Source organism: Chelonia mydas, chromosome 8 (genome assembly GCF_015237465.2).
Source record: "Chelonia mydas isolate rCheMyd1 chromosome 8, rCheMyd1.pri.v2, whole genome shotgun sequence".
NCBI lineage: Eukaryota > Metazoa > Chordata > Testudines > Cheloniidae > Chelonia > Chelonia mydas.
The window spans coordinates 96305595-96331750 of NC_057854.1; the positions used below are offsets into that span (position 1 = coordinate 96305595).

General features: G+C 43.0%; 1 protein-coding gene and 1 non-coding gene across 2 annotated transcripts in view; one reads left to right on the forward strand and one right to left on the reverse strand.

The window, feature by feature from the left end:
* Positions 1–897, reverse strand: part of RNF11 (ring finger protein 11) — a 38572-nt gene extending 37675 nt beyond the window's left edge. Inside the window, exon 1 of the mRNA XM_007062160.4 lies at positions 375–897. Within this exon, the coding sequence (XP_007062222.1) occupies positions 375–497 (123 nt within the window). The 5' untranslated portion in view covers positions 498–897. The remainder of the gene's footprint in view (positions 1–374) is intronic.
* Positions 885–25665, forward strand: LOC119566883. The gene is made up of 3 exons (XR_005226356.2): positions 885–1099; positions 22194–22292; positions 24205–25665. It is a non-coding gene; the product is annotated as an uncharacterized LOC119566883 (transcript).
* The last annotated feature ends 491 nt before the right edge of the window (positions 25666–26156 follow it).

The following is a 26156-nucleotide window of genomic DNA, read 5'->3' on the forward strand; positions in this document are numbered from 1 at the left end:
TTTGTTTTTTTAATCACAATAGCGGGGGAGAGGAAGGAAAACCTTTCTGTTACTTAAAAGTGAAAGGCTCATTGGAGGTGTTTACAAAAAAACAAAAGCCCCCATGGAAAGCTACATCACCCAAATTCCATGAATTAAAAGAGTAAAGAGGGGTTAGTGTGTCTGTCTTTCTCTCTCCTTCCCATTGTTTTTCTTCTCTCCCCTCCCTCCTCTTTCTCTCTCCTCCTCTGCCTTGCTCTAGTTCTCCTTCCCTTTCCCGTGTCCCACCTCCCCCTTTCTCTGTGTCTGGCTGTGTTTGTCCCTCTCTGGGCACGTCTGGCTCCTTTACCCCCCTTTCCCGTTCTGTGTCTGCCTCACTCCCCTCTCTCCCGTACCTGATATGGCGGCGGCGGCTCCTGATCCGGTTCGGTCCCATCCCCGTAGCTGGCTCTGTCCGACTGGGACTCGTGCAGCAGGGAGATGTCATCCGAGGTGGGGGACTTCAGGCAGTTCCCCATTGTTCCCGGCGGGGCGAGGGCTTCTCCGCCTCAGCGTGTCCGCTCCCGCCTTAGTCTCCGCGCAGCGCCAGGCCGCCCGCAGCAGCAGCAGCAGCCGCCCGGCCGGGGAGGCTCATGCCAGTCTCTCCCCGTAAGAGGCTTAGCGCCAACCCGGCTGGCTGCACCGGGGACCCGCACACTCAGGCTCCTGCTGTTGCCTCTGCCCGCTCCCGAGGGGCCTGTGAGGGGCAGCGGGTGGGAGGAAGAGGCCTCACTTCCCCACCCCCATAAGCGCCGCAGACAAGGGGGGCAGTGCCGTTTGGACAGCTGGGCTCAGGTGCAGCCCGCGCCCGTCCCACAGCCCCAGCCGCAGCCAGGAGCTGTTCTGCTTCCTGGTCACCCGCTTCCTGCGCACTGGGCTTTGTCACACGGGCCTCCTAACTCCTCCTCTCGCTCCGCCCCGCCGCTGCCAGGTTTCCCAGGGCTAGGCCCGGCTGCTCTCTCGCGGGCTCCTGCTGCCCATTGTCGCTCCCTGAGCAGCGTACTGAAGGGATCGTGTTTAGAGGATGCTTTTTGTGATGCGTTACCATTTGCAGAGCGGATCCAACCTGCTCCCCAAAATGGTGGGTGAGAGTTTGCCCCACTGTTGGGTTTTTTTGCATTATTTTAATGTAGTGTGTCCCTGTTTCGGGTGTGTTATATATGACTAAGAGCCCCAATCACGGACCAGAACCCTTTTGTGCTAGGTGCAGTACAAATACAAAACTGGAAGACAGTCACTGCCAGAGCAAAAGCTCAGATTTGTGCACATAGTCAGAATATGGCACCCAAAGGTGGTGATGAGGTGCTCCCATTGCACTCAGAAAATAGAGCAGTTTATGCACACTGAGTGCCTGGACACTAGTAATTATGCCTTCTGCCTGAATGGCTATTTTCAAAAATGTGGCCCTTAACAATCATGCTGTTACTGAGTTTGAAAACCCACAAGTCATTTTTAAATTTGCGGGTTGATACTAAAGCTGGCCTGCCAAGGATTTTTTTTTAAATTGAACTTGTGCCTCTTTGATTATAATTTATATCATGGTAGTAGTGCCTAGAGGCCAACCACTTGGGATCCCATAGTACTTGGGGTTCCTTCACCAAGGAATTTACCATCTAACTCTAGTCATATATAAAGAGGACCTGAACAGTTGGGGTTTTATATGTTTTCTTTTCAGCTTGTTTACCTTTGAAATATTAGGAATGAAAAATCTGGTCTTCACTGGTTTGGGAGGAAGATGTGCTGGGGATTTCAGAGCATGTTTATTGTGAGATCTAACTCCTTCATTGAAGGGGCAAGAGTGATGTTTTAAAAAATACATCCTTTACTCAAAATATTAGTTGGTTATTTAAATAGATATTTCAAAAGCAAACCAAAAATAGAGTTTTAAGCAGTCTGAGGGCTTGTCTACACTTAAAATACTACACCAGCACAGCTGCACTGCTGTAGTACTTCAGTGTAGACACTACCTATGCTCACAGGAGGGGTTCTCCCATCAGCAAGAGGCACTAGCTAGGCTGACAGAAGAATTCTTCAATATAGCGCTGCCTAAACAGACTTTGTGTGGATTTTTCACACCTCTGACTGACTTAGTTAAACCAACCTAATTTTCTAGTGCAGATGAGGCCTGAGTAAAAGTCATTTGACTCTTGTGATGCCACCAGTGCACAAGTTAACACAGGTTTTGGATTAAATTCTGGCCCCTTTGAAGTCAGTGCCAAAAGTCTCATTGACTTTGAGGTCAGGATTTCACACCTTGTCTCTGGCCTTTTTTCTCTAAAATTCCCACTGCTGCTACCATCAATGTGGCTCCACAGGTGATAGCAAAGTGGGAGTGTTAATGTAAACAACAGTTTAACCACTGTTTTATCCCTTGTGCTAGTTTTGAGCAGGGTTAGATGACATAATATTTAAAATATTCAATCTACACTAATCCCCACTATTGCAAGCACGAGTGATAGTAGCACCAGGAAATTCTAAGGAAAAAAGGCTAATATAGAGACCCACCGTGATTTTTGAGGGCAGACAAGACCTACATTTCAAATGTAAAAGAACTAGCAGGACACACATGCGACCCCGCTTTTTATTTATTTTTTTAAATCAACTTTTCGAGCTTCCTTTATACACCATAACCAAACAAAAAGGCATGAGTCTGGCCAGTGCTGTAGCTTGCTACTATATTTTCTCTTATGAAGTAAAAGATAAAATGTTTAACTAGGATTCTTGGGAGTAGATACAAAACTATTCCTATTTTAATTCAGATTTATAATATGACTATGAATAAATGTAAATATCAAAAGACCTATTGACTACAATAAAGTATAGTGTGATTTACACCTGTTAAAACGTCATCCAAACACCTCTGCCAATCTGCTTCAATCCTGATTTGCAACATGCCTGCTATCTCAATTCTGGGCCTCCATCAACTTGTTACATGACGTGACAGATCAGTGAACCTTGATCCTGCAAACAGGACTGGAACCTCCTTTTCATTCCACTGGAGAAAACCAGCCCCATGCAGAATGATTTAGAGGAAACTCTATGAATGGAACCTCATGGAGTTTTTCTTTTTCTCCTCATTCCTGTGAAGTATGATCAGCTGAGCCTTATAATTGTCTTTTATTTTTCTATTAAATGACATGCTCATGTGGGGTGCTGTGGAAAAAATCACAAATGAGACTGTTCTCTTAATGTACTATATAACAGAGTATGTGATCATGAGAATGGATTATAACCAAATAAATCTATATGATACTATAGCAGTATGTTAAGTAACTGCCCAATAAAAAACAGCATCAGTAGGAGGTATCCTAATCAACTCAGCAAAGCAAACAGCAGACTAACTTCTTTGTTTTGTTTGCTTTGCTCATGTTCATGTGACATCTTGGCAAGCAGATGCCTTCCAGCATTGCCATTGATGTATTACCCTCCATAACAGGTGTTATCCCCAAAGCTTTTACTTGAGATTTTTATGTCATATTGCCCCAGCGTGCAATACCCATTCCCATGTACTAAGATACACATATAGACAATGTGCCACAAAATAGAAAAAAGATGTGTTTTGGTAAAAAGAAAATCACAATAGTACATATCCACAGTACGCACAATAACTTCTGAAAACAGATACTCCTCTCAGCCATCTTCATATAGCAGTCAGTCTTGCCAATCCTTTCATTCATTTCATAACACACTTTCACATTCCTCTGCAGTGTGTAAGTGCGGGTTACTTGCTAGAATTATCTGGGTATATCTCATTTAATGATATTCCTGCCATTGCAGGGGCCTTGAGTACTGGTGTGTCTTGGTCCCTCCTGTTCTCTGCCTGTGGCACTTAATAGCCTAGTCTTTTGTGGGTCTTATTTATTTTCGTCCCATTTCCGTTATTGGGTTTAGCGTGCAGATGGTGGGTAGTGTTGGTGGCCTGTGATTTACAAAAGGTCAGACTAGATGATCTAGTGGTCCCTTCTGAATTTAAACTCTATGACTCTGACATTTTGCCAATATCAACGTACATCGAGTGATTTACAAACGTTGTATTGGGTTGCTTTAACTTTTCCTGTTATTCTCAGAAACTATCATTGAATAAAGATGGTAATATGTGGATGTGATGACAGGGCACAAATACATCCCCCTAAAATCTGAAGACATCCTTTCTTAGGGCTATGCTGTCACAGCTTTATCTGACAGGAAAATCTCAAAGGGAATAATGCAAAGATGATGGCAGAACTGATGTGGAATATGTTTTAGAAGCATACATGCTGCACAACATCATTTACATTGCTTATCTTCCTCACACAGGCACACATCTGAGCGCAGAATATGGCCCAGTATATTTCCATAACTTTTTGATTTATTTAGAATTATGCAAAATTTAAAGCTGTATGGCTAATGTTTAATACCAAGTTTGTAATTTGATGTTGATAAAATCTGGCATATGAAAATAAAGGAAAAGGAAATTGACTGCTATTTTAGACTAAATCTTTTGTGTTCGTACAATACTGAATTATTGTCTTGTAGAACTATTTTCTTCCACTTTGGTTCTCATGTAAATAGTATGCATTTCATATGGCTATTATGGTGAGCAATTTTTTACAAAATAAATTACAGCTGTGCAAAATTCTCAATTTGCACTTTGTGACTTTTATATGGTGAAAATGCAAATGTATGTAAATATTTATAAATGTGTTCAAATGTGGTTTTGCAATTTACACAAGCAAAAAGTCTTTTATGAAATGCTAAACATATAAGCTGTGGGAAAGATGGTGGTTAGATAAGGGATTTTTTTGTACTTCCTTTGAACTGTTTCTACCAGGAGTGAAGAAGAAGTACATGAATAAAACAAGCTTTCTGTCAAAACAGAAAAATATGTTGAGAAAACACCAACATTGACTTCTGCATCCAGTGAAAGCTTGACTTTTTTCTGGTTTTGACAAGCAGCATAAAAATCTTTGCACAGCTCTAATGGTAATTCATGGAAAAACATAAAGAACAATTACTTACCGTACAGTAACTGTGGTTCTTTGAGATGTAGCAGTCAGTGCAAATCCCAGTGTAGGTGTGCCTCCGCCACATGCACACAAGATCAGAGTCTTTTGAATACCCGTCTGTTGGGACTGCACATGCACCCTATGCCTCCTTATGCTCCTCTATAAAGGCCTGGAGGGTGGGGGCAGACATGACCCTCAGTTCCTTTGCAATTTAAAGCCTCTGGTTGCTGAGGACTCTGAAAAATGGGGACGGTGATTGGGTCATGGATTCCACACTCACTACAGCGTATCAAAGAACCACAGTTACTGTAGGGTATGTAAGGAGAGGTTACCTTGTGCAGTAACTGGAGTTCTTCAAGATGTGTATCTCTGTGGGTGCTCCACTTCAGATATGCATATACCTCTGATCAGACATTTTTGGTAGTAGTGCCATTCAGTACATGCATGTTCCCTACAGATCATCATGCCCCACACCGAGGCTATATAGGGCTGCATGGGCAAAATGCCCTCAGTTCCTTCTCCACTGCAAAGTCCTTCAGAGAAACTCTGAAGCTGAGGGGAAGGAGGGCAGGTAGGGGAGCCCCCAGAGGGGGACACATCTTACAGAACTCCAATGACTGCATAAAGTGAGTAATCTCTCCTGCTTTGAGCAGTGTCCCTATGGGTGCTCCATTTCAGATGATTACCAAACAGTACCCTCAACTGAAAGGGGGAGTTTCAGAACTGAGTCCAAGACTGAAGACAAGACTGCATTTCCAAGGACAGCATCTGATCTAGAAGAATGAACCACCACATAATGTTTGTAAAAGGTGTGTATCGAAGTCCAAACTACAGCCTTACAAATCTCCCCCATGGAAACATGCTCAAGCAATGTCACAGAAGTAGAAAAAGACCTTGTGGAATGGGCTGACACCCTAGAAGGAAGTTGTATATCAGGAGATTCATAGCAAGAAATAATACATCCAAAAGTCTACCTGGAGAATCACAAGGTGGAGACTGTGGACCTTTTGGACTTGTCAGCAATTGAAATTAACAGACTGGCAGACTTTTCTAAATGGTTTGATTCTGTCCAGATAGAAAGCTAATGCCCTCCTGAAGTCCAAGGTATATAAGGTAGCATCCCTCCAGGTGTGATGTAGTTTTGTGGAAAATACTGGAAGATGGATGACTGATTGATGTGAAATTCAGATGACACATTAGGTAAAAAATTAGGAAGTGGGCATAACAAAACCTAAGAACATAAGAACGGCCATACTGGGTCAGAACAAAGGTCCAGCTAGCCCAGTATACTGTCTTCCAACAATGGCCAATGCCAGGTGCTTCAGAAGGAATGAACCGAACAAGTAATCAACAAGTGATCCATCCTCTGTCACCCATTCCCAGCTTCTGGCAACAGAGGCTAGGGATACCATCCCTGCCCATCCTGGCTAACAGCCATTGTGGAATCTATTCTCCATGAATTTATCTAATTCTTTTTTTAACCCTGTTATAGCCTTGGCCTTCACAACATCCTCTGGCAAAGAGTTCCACAGTTTGACAGTGTGTTGTGTGAAGAAGTACTTCCTTTTGTTTGTTTTAAACCTGCTGCCTATTAATTTCATTTAGTGACCTCTAATTCTTGTGTTATGAAAGGGAGTAAATAACACTTCCTTATTTACTTTCTCCACACCGGTCATGATTTTATAGACTTCTATCACAGAGGTTCTCAACCTTTTCCTTTTTGAGCCTCCCCCTAGCCCCCAACATGCTATAAAAACTCCACGGCCCACCTGCTCCCCAATAACTGGTTTTCTGCATATAAAAGCCAGGGCTGGCGTTAGGGGGTAGCAAGCAGGGCAATTGCCTGGGGCCCCATGCCACAGGGGTCCCTCACAAAGCTACATTGCTCAGGCTTCAGCTTCAGCCCCAGGTGGCGGGGCCCAGGGACCTGGGCTTCAGCCCCATGCGGTGCCCTGGGTCCCAGCGAGTCTAATGCTGGCCATGCTTGGAGGCCCCTTTGAAACCTGCTCACGGCCCCCTAGGGGGCCCTCTATCTCTGGTTGAGAACCACTGCTCTGTCATATCCCTCCTTAGTCATCTCTTTTCTAAGATGGAAAGTTCCAATCTTATTAATCTCTCCTCATATGGAAGCTATTCCATACCCCTAATCATTTTTTTTGCCCTTTTCTGAACCTTTTCCAATTCCAATATATCTTTTTTGAGATGGGACGGCCACATCTGCATGTGGGCATACCATGAATTTATACAGAGGCAATATGATATGATATTGTCCTTGAAAAACACTGTAAAAAGAGGCTCTGCCTTTAAAGATCCAATTTCCCTGACTCTTTGGGTAGAAGTGATGGCCACCTAGAATAGTCCACCATGAAGAGGCTAAGAAGAGAACAGGTATCCACTTTTTCGAAGGGAGGTCTCATAAGACACTTTAGTACTAAGTTTAGATCCTATACAGGGGGGTGTTCTCTAATTTGAGAAAAAAAGTTTCCCAATCCCTTGATAAATCTTACCATCATGGGATGAGAAAACAATAAGAATCCCTCAACTAAGAAATGGAAGGCTGTTATAGCTGCAAGTGAATTCTGATATAACTCATAGATAATCCTGATTTGTTTTAAATTCCAACAGATAGTCAAGGACAGCTGAGAGGGAGGAATGAAAAAAAAGACACCAGTGGTCACACCATTGGTGGACTCTCTTCCATTTTGAAAGTGTTCCACATAGAACTTTTCCTACTGTTTAGAAACACCTGCTGTACCTCTGCAGAACAGAAAGTCTCGATTCCTGAGAACCATTGAAGAACCAAGCCCTAAGATGGAGAATTCCCAAGTTGGGATGGAGAGTCTGACATGCATCTTAAAGAGAGAGATGAGGAATGGACAGAAGACTGATCGGCAAACAAACAGCAAGACCAATTAGCTAAGGGGAGCAGGTCTGTCTGGGCCTCATTGGAACTACGAATATGACCTTGGCTTTGTCTTGTTTAAGCTTGTTTACACTTTTAATATCAAAGGTGTTGGAGGAAACACATAAAGAAGGCTCCTTCATCCATGGAACAAGGAAAGCATCTCTAAGTCATGGAGGGCCCAAACCCCCTCTTGAGCAAAACTGTTAGTATATAGACCTGTTTGTTAGCCTGAGATAGAATTTTGGGTTTTATTTTTGATACTTTTATATCCTTACTAATATGTATGAACAAAGACACTGTGTGTTGCTTCTGCTTAACCAGATGAGGTTTATAGCACAATGAGAAAAGATAAGGAAGAGAGTTAAAGTGTTGCTGGGTATGGTGGGAGTTTAATATATGAGCGTACACTTGAAGACTGCCTCAACTCCTCTATCTCAAGGCAAGGTCAGGGAGGAGAGGAGCAAGGTGGGTTGGGGGAAGAGGAATAAGAAACACTAAAAAGCCAGAGAAGAGGTGACCCTGACAGGTACATAACCTCACTCCTTACCCCTCCCATGGGGCACAAAAGAGATGGTACCAAAGCCCCCAGATTCACAACCCTCCAGAACAGAACATGACCATAAATTGTAAGGGATGGGACCAGAGGCATGCACTACAAGTATAATTAAGCCTGATCACAAGGAGGAGGTGGAAAAAAGGAACAGGAAAAGCTCTACTGGTGTAAAGAGCTGGGACTATGCTTTCTTGGTAACCCCAATAAACATCTCATTGCCTGGATTTCGGACTCTGGTCTTCTGCTGTCTGTCTGTGTGATGAGAACTAAGGGAGGGCAGGGGAAGCCCTAACAAAAACTGTTGGTGAGGGTGGCAAAAAGATCCACCTCTGGAAAGCACCAAGTCAGAAAAAAATATGATTGAGAGTCCGGCAATCTAACTCCCACTTGTAATCATGCTGAAAGAGTCAGCCATGATATCCTGAATGCCTGGAAGGTAAACTGCTGAAATGAGGATGTGATTGGCTGTGCACCAGTTCCATAGCTTTATTGCTTCAGCACAAAGAGAAAGGGGAGCTCGCCCTATCCTGTTTGTCGGTTGATGGAAAACATGCAAGCTACATTGTCAGTCATGATTTTGACAGATATGTCTCTGATTTAATGGGAGAAAGTGAATATAGACATTCCTGACTGGTTTCAGCTCCAGGAGGTTGATGTGTAAACAAATTTCTTGAATAGTCTATCTGCCCTGAATTTTATGTGTCCCTAGATGCACCCTGCCCACAAGATGCATCTGTAGTTATGGTGATGGTTGGAGATGGCTGAATAAAGGGGACATCTGCACAGATGTTGTGGTGATTCTTCCACCAATTGAGAGAGTCTTGTACTTGAAAAGGGACTGATACCAGCCTGTCCAGACCATGTTTGTTCAGCATATAAACTGTGCTGAGCCACACCTGCAAACAGCAAAGATGTAACCTTGCAAGACACATTACAAAATTACAAGCTTCCATATGTCCCAGAAGTTTAAGACAATTTCTTGTCCAAGTCTGTGGGCTTATTTGAGTATTTGCAATGAGGTTTGATAGAATCACGAATCTGTCCATGGTGAGGTAAGCTCTGGCTGTCACTGCATCTAAGGAGGCCCTTATGAATTCTATCCTTTGTACGGGGGTCAAAGAGGACTTTTTAGTGTGGAGCTGGAGACCTAGCATGAGAAACAAAGCTGTCTTCATGGCAGAAATAATCTCATTGTAAGACCGGCCTTTGAGCAACTATTCGAGGTACGGAAAAATTATTATCGCCCTCTAATGAAGATAGGCAGTGACCACTGCCAAAATCCTTGAGACTACTCCGGAGCAGACGAAAGGCCAAATGGAAATACCCGATACAAAAAGTGGTCTTGGTCAATGAGAAACTGAATGAATCTCTTGTGAGATGGGTGAATCATGATATGAAAATACACATCTTGAAGGTTGAGGGCCGGAAACCAATCCTCGGGATCCAGTGATGGAATTATAGCTGCAAGAGTCACCATCCTGAATTTCTGTACTTTCACAAAATTGTTTAGGAGTCTTTTATATCTAGACTAAGTCTCCACCCTCCATTCTTCCTTGGGACCAGAAAATACTTGAAGTAAAATCTCTTCTCCCTGTGCTGTGCAAGAACTGGTTCTATGAATCCTAAGCATAGACAGAAGGTGATTTCCTGTCTTAGAAAGTGTTTGTGAGAAGGGTCCCTGAAGGAGGACAGGGAAGAGAGCTAGGGTGGGGGGAGGAAGGTACAATTAATGGAGTAACCCGGTTTTATAATGTCCAACAACCATTGTTGGATGTAGTCTGCTCCCGTGCAGGTAGAAAGTGGGAGAGATGGTCCCCAAAGGGAGGGAGGCAGGTAAACTGGTGCAGCTGGAGATACAAGAAACAGCATTGTTCCAGGCCTTTGATCAGACCATCAAAACTTATGTTTTGACAATGAGGAAGGTTGAGTGGTAGAAGCAAATGTAGTTGGTGGTATCTTTCTTTGAAACCTTGGTTAAGAACATAAGAATGGCCATACTGGGTCCATCTAGCCCAGTATCCTGTCTTCTGACAGAGGCTGCTGACAGATGCTTCAGAGGGAATGAACAGAACAGGGCAATTATCAAGTGATCCAGTCATCCCCTGGTAACGAGTTCCTTTGGTTGACTGGGTGTTTAATTTTTTCCTAGGTGGCTCAGTAGGTCTTTGGTAACCAGAAAACTGGAGGGGGCAGGATCTCTGGGTCTTCTGGGATCAACTAAATATCTGTTTACTAGGAAATGTATAAATCCCAAGAGATCGCAAGATGGCCCAAGAGTGTTTCAAGGTGTGCAATGATTCATCAGTGGTCTCAGCAAAGAGTTTCAGACCATCAAAGGGGAGGTCCTCAGCAGTGTTTTGGATTGCCTTAGGGAACCCAGACAGCTGGAGCCAAGATGCCTGACACATGACAACTGCCACAGAGATGGATTGAGCTGCAGTGACAGCAGCATCTAAGGAGGCTTGTAATGATATTCTATCCAGTAGCTGACCTTTTGCTAGGATGGCCTGGAACTGTTCGTGATGTTCTGCTGGAAAGGTGTTAAATAAAAGTGCTGAATTTGGAATAATTGGTGTGATTGTATTTCACCATAAAAGCTTGGTAAATTGTGATCCTAAACTGTAGGTCACAGACGAATAACTCTTTCAACCACAAAGGACTAGGTGTTTTTGGTCCTTGTCATATAAGGTCGATTTAGCATGGTGCTGTCTTCCATGTTCATTTACAGTGTCAATGAACAAGGACTTAGGTGAAGAATGGAGAAAAATAAAAATTCAGAATCCTTGGCTGAAACATAATATTTATCAGCATACTTGCACATGGGTGGTATTACTGCTAGGATCTGCCAGATGGTTTTGGCAAGAGCCAGGAGGGACTCATTAATGAGAAAGACCACTCAATCAGAAGATGTCCTTTGCAAATATCCAAGAGCTTGTGCTTTGACTCTCGTATCTCTTAAAGGGGGATCTACAAACAATCCACCACTTGTTTCATTAGGTCCTGAAATTGTTTAAAGCATCAGCCAGGGAAAGGGAGGGAAGCGTCACAGCCTCATCTGGGGAAGATGAGGAGATGTTAGTCTGTAGAGTGGCCTCCTTGTCTGCTCTAGCCTCTTACTCTTCAAAGATTTCTTCCTACAGCTCAGGTAGCTGAGGAGGAACAGATGGAGTAAGAGACTATCTGTCCTGATGGTCCCATTCAGAAAGGTTAAGGGCTCTGCTGGGGGTTGCCCCAGGGTCCCAATATGGCCACTGATGTGGACCATGAGGAATAGTGGGTGGCATCCACTGCTGCTCATACCAATGAGCAGAACCCTGAATTTATCTTCCTCGTGAGTCATCCTTTTCCTTGTAGGTTTCAGTGAGGGAGACCCTATATTGGTAGGTAGGGGAATCTTACTCTGAGATGTGAGAGTCAGAAGAGAGGTCCTCCTCATTGTTCAAAGGGGGAACTCTGCCAGAAAATTCTGGGGAGTCAGATGGCACTCAGGAGAGGTGTAATTTTGCTGACCATGTCGATGCCAATACCCATCAAGTGGGGACACTCTGACTCATCTGAAACAAACAGGTCCTTGGAATACCTAACCTCCTGTGGTGCCAGGTAGGTTAACAGTGCTGAGGAAGGAGTATGCTTGGATGAATCCTTTGCAGTGGAAGCTGTCGGGACAGACAATGCTGACTGCCTTGAAGAGAGCATAGTCTCAGGTGACTGCTTAAACTTCTGTGGTACTGAGGGAGTCATGATGCTAGGTATCGGAGATTATGGAGGAAGATCTGTTGATACTGTCTTACTAGAAGCTGGATGTTTCTCTCTGCTGCCCCGGTCGTGTTTCAACAGTATCAAAGATGCTAAAGGTACCAAAGCAAGTTTGGAACTCCTAGAGGAACTCAGAATATTATAAACACTATTGCTGCTGGAAGATCCTGGAGCCCAGTGATACCCACCCGGGACCTGGGAGCTCAGACATGATTGATTTGTGAGACAGAGATCTTTTTGAAACGGGCCTTTTGTGCAGAAAGATAGAACTCCTTTTCTTAGAGGCCTTCCCAGAACCTTCTGATGTCTTCACCTAGAACTTTGAAGGAAAATGTGCTGCTAGATGGGGTACTATGTTCACTTGGAGACTGATGTGTGGGGATTGACTCCTGACCTGGGTCCAAGGACGGTCTCAATTCTTCCTAGCCCTGCTCTTAAGGGCTGAGCTGAAATTGCACTTCTGAGGGATGTGCATGTCCCCCAGATTACAATGCACGAGGAATGTCCATCACTGACAGGGATAGCCTCCCAGCAGGTGAGGCAATGCTTGAATCCCAGTGATCCTGGCATACCCTCTCAAACAGAAAGAAAACCTTCAAGGAAGAGGGGAGGGGAGGACGAGGGAAATAAATAAAGATCCTCTTTATAAGAAAAAGAAAAATATTACACTGAACACTAAAACTAATTAAAAGAGTCAAGCCAGACAGACTGCAAAGTGGGCATGCTTAACACTCTGTCTCAAACTGAGGCAGCTAAGAAGGAACTAAGGGTGGCTTGCCTGTGCAGCTCTATATAGTTTCTGTGAAGGGCCTGAGGATGCATCTGCACGCCAAACGGGCACTGATACCAAAAATCTCTGATCAAAAGCGCATGAGGCAAATGTACACCTGAAGTGGAGCACCCATAGGTCACTACTCAATCTCTTCTTGTTATGTATCAGTCTGAATCCTATTATAGGTGGCCAGGATGTTCACTGGATGGTTGGAATGAGGAGTTTCAGTTGTATTAATCAAATAATGCTTAAAGTACTGCTCCCCCAAATTTGCCATCTGAGCTAGCATAATGTATGGGCATAATGGAATAAAGGGTATAATGTTTGACAAAGGTCAGTAGGTTGCTCCACATTGCTGCCCTGCAGATCTCAGATATCAGCAATTTTCTGAAGCAGGCTGACCATTGACTATGTGGAGTTACTGGCTCACCAGCCATCTAATAACAGAAACACACTGTGTGATCCATTTAGAGATCCTTTGTGACAACAAGACAGTCTGGTACTTGGAAGGGTCAGATGCCGATAAAGAGGCAAGGAGAGAATTTAAAAGGCATGGTCCTGTCAGCATAATAGACTAAGACTCTGGAGATGTCCAGAGTGCGTAATTTCTTTCTCCCTTGCATTGAGTGCAGTTTTGGGAAGACTAAGGGTAGGTTCACTGACTATTTCAGGTGGCATTATCAGACTATGTTAGGGACAAATAATTAGATAAATAAATAAATTGGATAAATTATTAGTCTTTGGGCCAGAGAGAGCAAGCATGAGAATGACTCTTTAGCCTGGTGGTTAAAGCTCTCACATGGAAAGTGGGAGACCCAGGATCCAGGGGGTCTGCCACATCCCTGGTGAGCATGCTAACTATTGGGAGGTAGTCCTTCCCACTATCCCAAGCTTCATGCAAAAATGGCATAGATGCCTAACGCCACAAGACGGCTAAGAATCCCAAACAGAGGGAGGTGGCTCTCTCCAGCCTGGGCTTAGGTGCCATACTGCAAGAGGGAATGGCTCTTAGGAAACAAGCCCCATCTTGGCATCTCCCATTGGCTAGATTAGTCAGGGAGTTGCCTAGTATGCTGTCTTTTGTGAATCCCATTCTAAGGCACCTATCCCCACTCGCTGTACAGGGAACCTAAGCACCTAATTCAGGCTTTGTGTAACCCAATGATTTTCTAGTATCAGAGGGGTAGCCGTGTTAGTCTGGATTTGTAAAAGCGGCAAAGAGTCCTGTGGCACCTTATAGACTAACAGACGTATTGGAGCATAAGCTTTTGTAGGTGAATACCCAATTTGTCAGATGCATATAGTGGAAATTTCCAGAGGCAGGTATAAATATGCAAGCAAGAATCAGGCTAGGGATAACGAGGTTAGTTCAATCAGGGAGGATGAGGCCCTCTTCTTAAGCCCAAGAAAGAAACCAACAGAACTCCACCGGCCATCACATACAGTCCTCAGCTAAAACCTCTCACTAAAACATGAGTGATCTACAACCCATCCTGGACAACGATCCCTCACTTTCACAGGCCACGGGAGGCAGGCCAGTCCTCGCCCACAGACAACCCGCCAACCTGAAGCATATTCTCACCAGCAGCAACACACCGCACCATAGTAACTCTAACTCAGGAACCAATCCATGCAACAAATCTCGATGCCAACTCTGCCCACCTATCTACACCAGCGACATCATCATAAGACCTAACCAGATCAGCCACACCATCACCGGTTCGTTCACCTGCACGTCCACCAATGTAATGTACGCCATCATGTGCCAGCAATGCCCCTCTGCTATGTACATCGGCCAAACTGGACAGTCCCTACGTAAAAGGATAAATGGACACAAATCAGATATTAGGAATGGCAATATACAAAAACCTGTAGGAGAACACTTCAATCTCCCTGGACACACAATAGCAGATTTAAAGGTAGCCATCCTGCAGCAAAAAAACTTCAGGACCAGACTTCAAAGAGAAACTGCTGAGCTTCAGTTCATTTCCAAATTTGACACCATCAGCTCAGGATTAAACAAAGACTGTGAATGGCTAGCCAACTACAAAATCAGTTTCTCCTCCCTTGGTGTTCACACCTCAACTGCTAGAAGAGGGCCTCATCCTCCTTGATTGAACTAACCCATTATCCCTAGCCTGATTCTTGCTTGCATATTTATACCTGCCTCTGGAAATTTCCACTACATGCATCTGACAAAGTGGGTATTCACCTATGAAAGCTTATGCTCCAACATGTCTGTTAGTCTATAAGGTGCCACAGGACTCTTTGCCAATGATTTTCTAGTCACCTAATTTCCTTTGTGAATCTAGCCCTTAAAGTCTGCTATTAGGTGGGTGCGGTTGAACTGCCCTATATAGGGGGGTCTGACCACCAAGCATCAGTCCAGAGGGGTGGATTTTCTGAAGAGTTTAGCAGGAGCTAAAGATTAGTGGGATGACCATCTTGCTACTACAGGCCATAAGAGGGAACTGAAGGAGGGTTGCCGTCATCCTGTCCTTTATGCCCTCCTACAGGAGTATAAGGAAGCACAAGGCACATACATAGTCTCAATGGGCATAGCTATTCAAAAGACCCCGATTTTGCAGGCATGAAGTACATGCGCACCTACTGTAGGATCCACACTGACACATAATCAAACAAGAACTCTGTATTATGTATTATGCAAGAACTCTTTAAAAAAGGGAAGAAGGAAGATCCGGGGAACTACAGGCCAGTCAGCTTCACCTCAGTCCCTGGAAAAATCATGGAGCAGGTCCTCAAGGAATCAATTTTGAAGCACTTAGAGGAGAGGAAAGTGATCAGGAACAGTCAGCATGGATTCATCAAGGGCAAGTCATGCCTGACTAACCTAATTGCCTTCTATGATGAGATAACTGGCTCTGTGGATGAGGGGAAAGCAGTGGACATGTTATTCCTTGACTTTAGCAAAGCTTTTGATACGGTCTCCCACAGTATTCTTGCCAGCAAGTTAAAGAAATATGGGCTGGATGAATGGACTATAAGGTGGACAGGAAGCTGGCTAGATCATTGGGCTCAACAGATAGTGATCAATGGCTCCATGTCTAGTTGGCAGCTGGTATCAAGCAGAGTGCCCCAAGAGTCAGTCCTGGGGCTGGTTTTGTTCAATATTTTCATTAATGATCCAGAGGATGGCGTGGATTGCACCCTGTGCAAGTTTTCAGATGATACTAAACTGGAAAGAATGGTGGATATGCTGGAGTGTAGGGATAGGATACAGAGGGACCTAGACAAATTAGAGGATTGGGCCAAAAGAAATCTGATGAGGTTCAACAAGGACAAGTGCAGAGTCCTGAACTTAGGACGGAAGAATCCCATGCACTGCTACAGACTAGGGACCAAGTGGCTAGGCAGCAGTTCTGCAGAAAAGGACGTAGGGGTTACAATAGACGAGAAGCTGAATATGAGTCAACAGTGTGCCCTCGTTGCCAAGAAGGCTAACGGCATTTTGGGCTGTATAAGTAGAAGCACTGCGAGCAGATCGAGGGACGTGATCATTCCCCTCTATTCAGCATTGGTTAGGCCTCATCTGGAGTACTGTGTCCAGATTGGGACTCCACACTACAAGAAGGATGTGGAAAAATTGGAAAGAGTCCAGTGGAGGGCAACAAAAATGATTAGGGGGCTGGAGCACATGACTAATGAGGAGAGGATGAAAGAACTGGGATTATTTAGTCTGCAGAAGAGAAGAATGAGGGGGGATTTGATAGCTGCTTTCAACTACCTGAAAGGGGGTTCCAAAGAGGATGGATCTAAACTGTTCTCAGTGGTAGCAGATGACAGAACTAGGAGTAATGGTCTCAAGTTGCAGTGGGGGAGGTTTAGGTTGGATATTAGGAAAAACTTTTTCACTAGGAAGGTGGTGAAGCACTGGAATGGGTTACCTAGGGAGGAGGTGGAATCTCCTTCCTTTGAGGTTTTTAAGGCCAGGCCAGACAAAGCCCTGGGTGGGATGATTTAGTTGGGGATTGTTCCTGCCTTGAGCAGGGTGTTGGACCAGATGACCTCCTGAGGTCCCTTCCAATCCTGACATTCTATGATTCTATGATTATCTGTAAAACATACTAATATGTATTGGTAATTCAAATGACTAGTTTGAAATAGTTTGTCTACTTTTTAGGCTTGGACGTAGATATTTGCACAGGTGAGTGCTGAAAAAAATAAGTGATACAATCTTGGGATTGAATTGCCCCAAAGCAGAAGTAGTACATTTGTACAGCTCCGCTGCAGAAAAATACACTTTTTAAATGGTCCTTTAGAATGATAATTCAAACAGAATACAATTTTATATAGAAATACTTCTTGTGATCATAGACCGAAGATCTTCAGCTTTACAACAGAAAGAATAACCAATAAAATTAGTTGACCTGAGGGCCTAGCACAGTCAAAAGTAGAACAAAGATTAAATCAGGAGATACATTTACATCAGAATCTGTTCTTTTACACCTTATTTTAAAAGCTTTGATTTTTATTTTGAGATTGTTTTTTTACTGTTGCTATTTTTTCAATAAATTCTAATTATTTTTAAATGTATGATATACCTGTTTTTACTGTCTAGAACTTGATCTTTCAAAGAATGAATCTCATATTATTTCAAATTACAATATTTTCATATGACAGAATTATTTAATGCATGCACCAACCTCCTCTGAAACACACCTCTGCTCCAACATGTTTGTAACTGAATATTAGTATAACTGGTGATGATACTTACCATAATACTTTAATAGCTTACATTTATGTAGCACCTAGTGGAAAACTGCTCCATCTGATTAGAATTAATATAAAACACTTTTTAGAAGTTGTGTTGTGTTCCAGAATTGTCATACAAATTCACATTAATTTTATTGAGAACATTATTTTTTTGAGACTATGATCTGACAGTACAGCCTTTTGTCACATGTGCGTTTGATGTTTATGTTGTTACTTAATGGAGCAGTATAAAATTTGACCAGGAGTAAATTATGGAGATGTAGCAGTCAGTTCAAAGTCAACAGATAGCTGATCTGAAAACATGGGAAGTAGGGTGTGTAAAAGTGGGTGGCACATAAATAAATCGATTAAAGAATACACAGAGAGAGTCTTTTCCTGGTTTCCCTCCTGAGTGAGCAGAAGAAAGCCTGTGGCGTCCATTACCTCTTATGGAGTCTTGAACTAGATAGAGAAAACAAGCCTAATCAACTATTCCCAGTCCTTCTTTGAGGCTCTTCTGGCTGGTTCAGGAGGATAAGCCTCTGGCTCAGAGCTGGAAGAACAATCCTTCTTCCAAAGGTGTGACTGACAAAGTGGTGGGGGAAAAAGGACTTAAGAGTACCTGACCAAGACAAAGACTTTGGTCCCTGCCATTTTAGATGATCTAGGAAGGGGCAGCAGCAAACAAGTCCCTGGAAACTGAATAGGAAGAACATGAGGAGGTCCCCAGAGAACCATTTAAAGCTTCTTGTGAACCTTATGGGGGTGAGGGAGATACTTCAGAATTCTGCTTTTGGACTGCTCAGGACTGGACAATCCAGTCCAGAACTTCTGGCATTGGGGAAAGAGCTGCATACTGGAAAATTTATTTACCTCCTGGACAAAAAGAGTGTCTTTCTTTCATACATCAAGCTGACTTCTCAGCGAGTCTGTCACAGAAAGCAGTCTGAAAATGTGCACCAATATCAGTTTTAGCCTGCATCAGGCCGTCTGCCTTTCCCAGTGTAGGAACATGAAAGGCTTGCATAGTAACTTATGTGATTCTTAAAGTGGCTGTTAGAGAGCTATTATAAATGGTGTAGGAAACAGAAATCCTTGCCCAAGAAAGTGTTTTCAGGCTCAAAATCCATACAAACAATCCAAGATGGTCCTCTTTCCTGCTTCTGAGGAAGAAGTTAAACTGGGAACTCAGAGGAGATGCTTAGAGGGTGTAAAATTTTTATGAGTTGATCATTCATCAGTCTTGCCTGTTTGACAAAGGAATAGGGAAGATTCTGCGGCCTGCGGTTTAGCACACCCAGTCATGGATTGGTGAAATAAATACCCTCCCTAAAAATTAAAAGATGTCAGCAAAAGGCATTGTTAGTCAAGTTTATTTTCTTGAAAAATAATTCAGAATTTGTATTAGTTTTCTGTAAATTAATTTTTAAAAATTACTATTGATACATTCTTACTATGAATTTTACTATTATAAAAGCAAGTCTGTCATTCTTCATATTTCACATAGGCTTATTCATTCAAGTCATTGTCTGGTTCTGGGAAATGAGAGCAATCACAATCAGTAAGACTACTGGAATCTAATGAATGGGATTTGCAAATATTACCCATGGATCTTTGTGCTGACTCAGAAATGGGTAGATGGGTCATGTCTTCACTTGATTTCACTACAGTCAGTGTTTCATTAAAGGGAGAAGATATGATAGCATTGTTTTCAAGTCTTGACTTTGGAATCCTTGCTTTTCCAAGATGTGGGCATGTTTTAGTAGAATTTTCATTTTCTTGATCATCACAGGATGAGTGGTTTGATTGAAATACAACAGGAATTATAACTCTTTCCTTTGTGTTAATACTTGACAAGTATGAGTTCATGTTTCCTGTAAAAATTTCATTTGAGAGGGAAACATGAGACATGGAATCATCTGATAAACAGTCACAGGGTGTTCCTATACTCCTGGTGGATGAAGATGTTAATGAGGAAGTCCTGGAACTTACAGTCAAACTCCTGCTTGGCATATGAAAGTTGACATCTGAATCTGAGCTGTTACACACGACTGTTTTTGTAACAGAACAAAAGTCATCTGTAGTATTACCTTCAGCAGCTGCAATGACAACATTTTGGTACTGTCCATTAGATGTCATGAATTAAAATATAACCATGACAACAAATTAAATTATAACATTTACGGAGACTATTTTCAGTGCAATAGTTTAAAATAGTAGTAAAGTTAAATGTATAACTATATGCATGTTCTTCTTGCTGTGTTCTAGTAGTACTCATTAAGGAATTGTAATTAAGTGGGAGATTTTCAAAAGCACCAAGAGATCTAAAGCATGACTTCCATTGACTTTCAATGGGACCTGAGCTTCTGAATTCCTTAGATACTTTAGAAAATTTCCCCCTGTAATTCATGAAATTACAGAATGTCTGTATTTTAACTAACACCTTACACTGGCAGGTGGGTGAGGAATGAGGTCTAGTATCTTTTCTGTATAATTCACTTACAGAAATATGGCATATATCAGTTTTTTAAATCCAAAATTAGTTTATATATTTTAGTTAAAATTGGGGGAAATGGTTTTGATGGATTAAAATATATATGCCTACCATGTGCAATAACTTCTTCTTATGAGTTTTTATCAAAATTTTACAGAATGTGATTCATAGATGTCATTAAGAACATAATTTGGGGGTACCAAAAGAAAAAGAGGACAGGAAGTTGAAAGAAGCTTAGAGAGGCACAGGGGAGTTGAGAGGATCAAAGCAGAACTGAGACACTGGGGTTAAAATTAAGAAATATTGCACAAAGTCCCATTGAAAACAAATGCCTGAGACCCTTGTAGTCTGAGTTCTTTATAAGACTTTATAGATTATGACTGCATGATAAACTATACCCAGACTGGTTTCAGAGTAACAGCCGTGTTAGTCTGTATTCACAAAAAGAAAAGGAGTACTTGTGGCACCTTAGAGACTAACCAATTTATTTGAGCATAAGCTTTCGTGAGCTACAGCTCACTTCATCGGATGCATACTGTGGAAAGTGTAGAAGATCTTTTTATACACACAAAGCATGAAAAAATACCTCCCCCCACCCCACTCTCCTGCTGGTAATAGCTTATCTAAAGTGATCACTCTCCTTACAATGTGTATGATAATCAAGTTGGGCCATTTCCAGCACAAATCCAGGTTTTCTCTCCCCTCCCCCATAGAGACTGTCCAGTTATTGCCCCTCTGCCATGTACATTGGTCAAACTGGACAGTCTCTACGTAAAAGAATAAATGGACACAAATCAGATGTCAAGAATTATAACATTCATAAACCAGTAGGAGAACACTTCAATCTCTCTGGTCACGCGATTACAGACATGAAAGTTGCGATATTACAACAAAAAAACTTCAAATCCAGACTCCAGCGAGAGACTGCTGAATTGGAATTCGTTTGCAAATTGGATACAATTAACTTAGGCTTGAATAGAGACTGGGAGTGGCTAAGTCATTATGCAAGGTAACCTATTTCCCCTTGTTTTTTCCTCCCCCTCTCCCCCCCAGATGTTCTTGTTAAACCCTGGATTTGTGCTGGAAATGGCCCACCTTGATTATCATACACATTGTAAGGAGAGTGGTCACTTTAGATAAGCTATTACCAACAGGAGAGTGGGTTTGTGGGGGGAGGGGGGGAGGACAGAAGAGAAAACCTGGATTTGTGCTGGAAATGGCCCAACTTGATTATCATACACATTGTAAGGAGAGTGATCACTTTAGATAAGCTATTACCAGCAGGAGAGTGGGGCGGGGGGAGATATTTTTTCATGCTTTTGTGTGCATAAAAAGATCTTCTACACTTTCCACAGTATGCATCCGATGAAGTGAGCTGTAGCTCACGAAAGCTTATGCTCAAATAAATTGGTTAGTCTCTAAGGTGCCACAAGTACTCCTTTTCTTTATACCCAGACCGGCACTGCATCATGAAGTCTTATATATATAGATAAACTTACATCATGCAGTCTCTCTAAGACTGAAAGCTTTCTTATTTAGTTCCTCCTCAGCAACCAATGACTTCATGCAGTCCTCCTTGGGGATGTTACTTTCTCAACAGAAAGTCAATGGGGCTATCAACTTCTTCAAAGAGTCATACCCATAATATCAATGCAGTCCTCCTTGGGGATGTTACTTTCTCAACAGAAAGTCAATGGGGCTATCAACTTCTTCAAAGAGTCATACCCACAATATCAATGAATTTGGACAGTGGCTATTTATCAGAGTTACTTCAGAAAAGACGGAGAAGTTTCTTACCTGTACAGCAACAAATTCTTCCAGATGTGTTGTCCATACACATATTCCTCTAATAGTGCACATGTACCCCATGTACTCGAGTTCAGAATCTTTTGGCCAGCAGTATCTGTATGGCATGCATGTGCCATATGTCCTTGTGCTCTGTGTAGAAGGGATAAGAGGGCAGTATGCCAATTACCACAGTTTCCTTTCAACTGCAGAATCCTGGAATAAATTACTCAGAGGCAGAGGGGATGGACAGCTGGTTGTGAAAAGAGCATATGGACAACACATCTTGAAGAATTCCTATTATTGTACAGGTAAGTAACTTCTCATTCTCCTTCAAGTGATTGTACTTATGCATATTCCACTAATGGTGACTCCCAAGCAGTGGACCAGCTGCAAGTAGGTGGGAGCTCAGTTTTAAGAGAATAAAGATTCCAGAGCAGCCTTGCCAAATGCAGCATCTGACCTAGAGAATTCAGTAATCACCATGTCTCGTAAGTGTGTGAACAGACTCCCAGGAGGCTACTCTTCATATATCTAAAATAGACACCGTGACAGGGTGTATAAACCCCACATGAGAGCTGCACCTGCTGAGTATGCTCCAGCGGGGGGGGTGGAGCTTAAAAAGGAGTCAGACAGTTCCAAAGGAACCTGATAAGGCAGGAAGAAGGAAACCTTCTTTGGTAGAGGAAGAGGCCTGCCCGCTGAGCCCGGCGGGGCTGAAGGTCCAATTGGTATCTTTTCTCTTACAACTTTGGGACAGACTGCAAGACTCCAACAAGAGAATGGGTGTTAGGAAGTGGCCCAGGGAAGCAGCTTTCAGGCACCCCTGGATGCTGGACATTTGGTAACCCTTACAGGGCCCTGGGCCAGAGCCTGATGGAGTGGGAGGGTACCAATTCCCAATCTCACCAAGAAGGGCATGAAAACCCTTACCTTCTAGACTTCCCCCTGGAGGATTAATACCTTTTGCAACCCCTGGTTGGGATCAGACACTCATAGGGGGTCAATAGCCAAACCCCATATCTCCCTAGAAACCCTGTCATACTTGGGGGAAGATAGGACTAAGTGGTAACCTGACCAGAGTGTTGAGTCAAACCAGACTAACACAAAGTGTGAAGGTGGTCCAGGGGAAGAATAGAGATGTGATGATCAGGAGCCTAACCCTTTAACCCAATGGTCCCCACATTTTTTCAGTTGCACCCCCCTTACCTGATTCGCACCACCCCGGGAGCCAGGGCCAGAGCCGTGGTTAGGAGCTGGGGCCAGAGGAGGGGCTGTGGCTGCAGGGGCGACAGATTCTTCCTAAAAGTGGGGTAGGGCACAAGGCCCCACCCCTTCATGGCTCTGTCCCTGCTCTGCCCCTTCCCCCTGAGGCCTGGCTCCTGCGTAAGCCAGAAGCTGGAGCTGGGCCAGGAAGCCCAGGCCCCTCCACCTGCCTGGCGTGGGGGGGCCCAAGAACAGCTCAAGGCCCATGTCCCCACCCCACCCAGGGCAGGTGGAGGGGCCTGGGCTTCCTGGTATGGTATGTTGCTGTGGTCTGCTGTGCCAGAATAACCTTTGTCAGAGCTGATTTTGAAGAATCAGACGTTGATGGAGCTGAGCTCTTACACAAGGGAGCTTTCAAAGGCACCAGTCTCAACAGCTCATCTGAGAGTTGTCTCAGTGCTGAATCCTCAGCACTACTGTGAGGTTAAGTTTCAAAAGAAAATGCACAGGGCTGTGAAATCTTGGAGGAAAAGTGGTGTGGGGGCGAACTTCTTCTTTTTGTGGTCTCTGTTGGAGATCTACCACTAATACCTTCTTTATCCCTGTACCTTCTCTGACAAAGTCTTGTCAGATTTGATCAACTTTAGAGCCTGTGCTGAAGCTGGAGCCCAGTGAGCCAGCTCGTCAGCAAATGACCTACCATTGGAACTGTTCTGCTCTGAAAGGTCATATGCAGTGGGGTTCTGCACACCTGTGCCCAAAGTAGGACTCAAGGATTTGCCCATCCAGCTTCCCTGTCCTTGGAAGTCCTGTTAGTAAAAAAACTTTCAAATGGCCATCATTGGCAAGTATAGCTGCCTCCCCATTAGGGTTGGTACATGAACCTGAGATACTTGGTGGAAGCCAAGCTGGTTCTAGAGAATTTTTAGTTCTGGTAATTAAATAAACTAATAGCACAATAGGCAACTAGAAAACTATGCTAACTAGACTAAATCACTAACCATGTACAAAATACAGGTTGGAAATCAGCTTGCTTGAAAACACAGACACTGAGCTTCTCCGTAATGAAGACAGGAGGTGGTGAGAGGGACTGAGTGGCAGATGGCACGCTCTGCCCTTTTATGCCCACAACGCGGGGCACAAAGACTCTCTGGGTGCATACATGCCATATGGACACGGCTGGCCAAAAGACTTCACACTCCAGCCGGTGGGGTGTATGTGGACAATTAGCGGCATGTGTATACGGCCAATCACTTGAAGCCAAAGGTGATTTTACACAGCATTTGAACTACAATACATATTGATCGATCTATGTTCTTAGACTCACCCCATCACCTTGATATCTGAATGTCTTTCAAAATAATCAAGTATACACCAGCACCACATATGTGTGAAGGGCAAAGTAAACTCATTTATTATTGTATGGGAAAGACTACTATAATAAAAGAACACTGTTCCTACCTTAGAAACAAGAATTTTGGTTCCTGATGTTATATTTCTGTGATGGGCTTCAGAAATATGGACTAACAGATTGCGCCTGTGAACTATAACATCATCAGATAGCTCTTTAATATAAATGTTTTAATTTGGGTATTAAGATCCCTGTTGCAGAAGCCCCATCTTGTGGACAACTTAGGAAACATTTTAAAACCACTGCAACAAAATATAGTGGAGTCCTTCACAAAAATGCAATTAACAGGTAGAAATCACCATTTCCTTTCTTTAGATGCATTCCCCAATATGAAAGAATGGGCTATGCAGGGGGTGGGAAATAGGACAAGAAACAAGGGTATTATCTCCTATGGCACTCAGAACTTTGTCTGAATGCTTTGTTTGAAGAATCACGAACTGATTGCCATGCAGCCACCTGTAGATTTTTATTAAAGAGGTTGGTTTTCTCTTGCCTGGGAGACTGCTACTACTCAGCCTTGAATCCCAGCGGTATGGGCTTTTTTGTCCTTTCCTGTGACTTTTAGATAGTACAAATTAGGATTTGTTTTACAAATTCCTGGGTGGTGTATATAGTATTAAGGGCCATGTGTACCACTCAGCCCCTGCGATACCTTTTCCTTTGAGGAAACTGTTCAGGCATAAGCAACAGCAAGATATCTGTGGAAAATAAGTTTGGAAAAACTAGGAACAGTCTTAGAGACACTTCTTTTTCTTAGTGTGTAATTACATAAATGAAGTAATGAGAAGGATAGACTACTCCAATACTTGGTGAGTTGAGGTACTAGTTACTAGGAAGAATACCTTTATAGATAAAAAGAACAGCGAAACATATACAGAGCATAAAACCAGTTTTAAGTATCAAGGTGACACTACTGGACAGTGTTTGCTTGGAATTAGTTTTCTGACTGCTTGGAAGTGACTATGAAGTGGCCCCCAATGGATCATTTATTACTCCTATAGTGTTATTCGGGCAGAAAGTGTAGCAATGCCTAGAGACAAGTTTGCACAAATGCCTCCATTCTAAAGGGTCACTTTCAACTCTCTAACTCTTTAAATTCTTTACTCTTTGGGTTGACATTCGGCAGGTTTGTTTGCTGTAATTATTTTTTTAAATGTCTGACCAAAAAAGTTCAGCCATTTTGAGGAATTAAGAGAGTGAATACAACTTACTCAATAAAAACATTTTTGTGACCTTTTCTGGATAGCTGTAGCACTTCCTAAAAACTGAAATTTGTCTAGGAGATAGTTGCAGATATGCCTTTTAGTAGTCTGTGGCTTGTCAAAGTTTTAAAAATGTACTTTGTGCATTTTTTATAATGAAATTTCAATAACCTACCAGTGTTTTATTGGTTCTACACATAAGTACATAGCTTAGGAAAATTCATAGGCAGTGCTGTCTTTTTCTCTACCTGAAAGGAGTACCACCTCCCTTCATGTAAGTGCCGGAGCATAAGGAAGGAGGCAGGATTCCTCTAAAATCCTGCATCCCTTGGTGACTTGCCATGGTCTATAGGCTC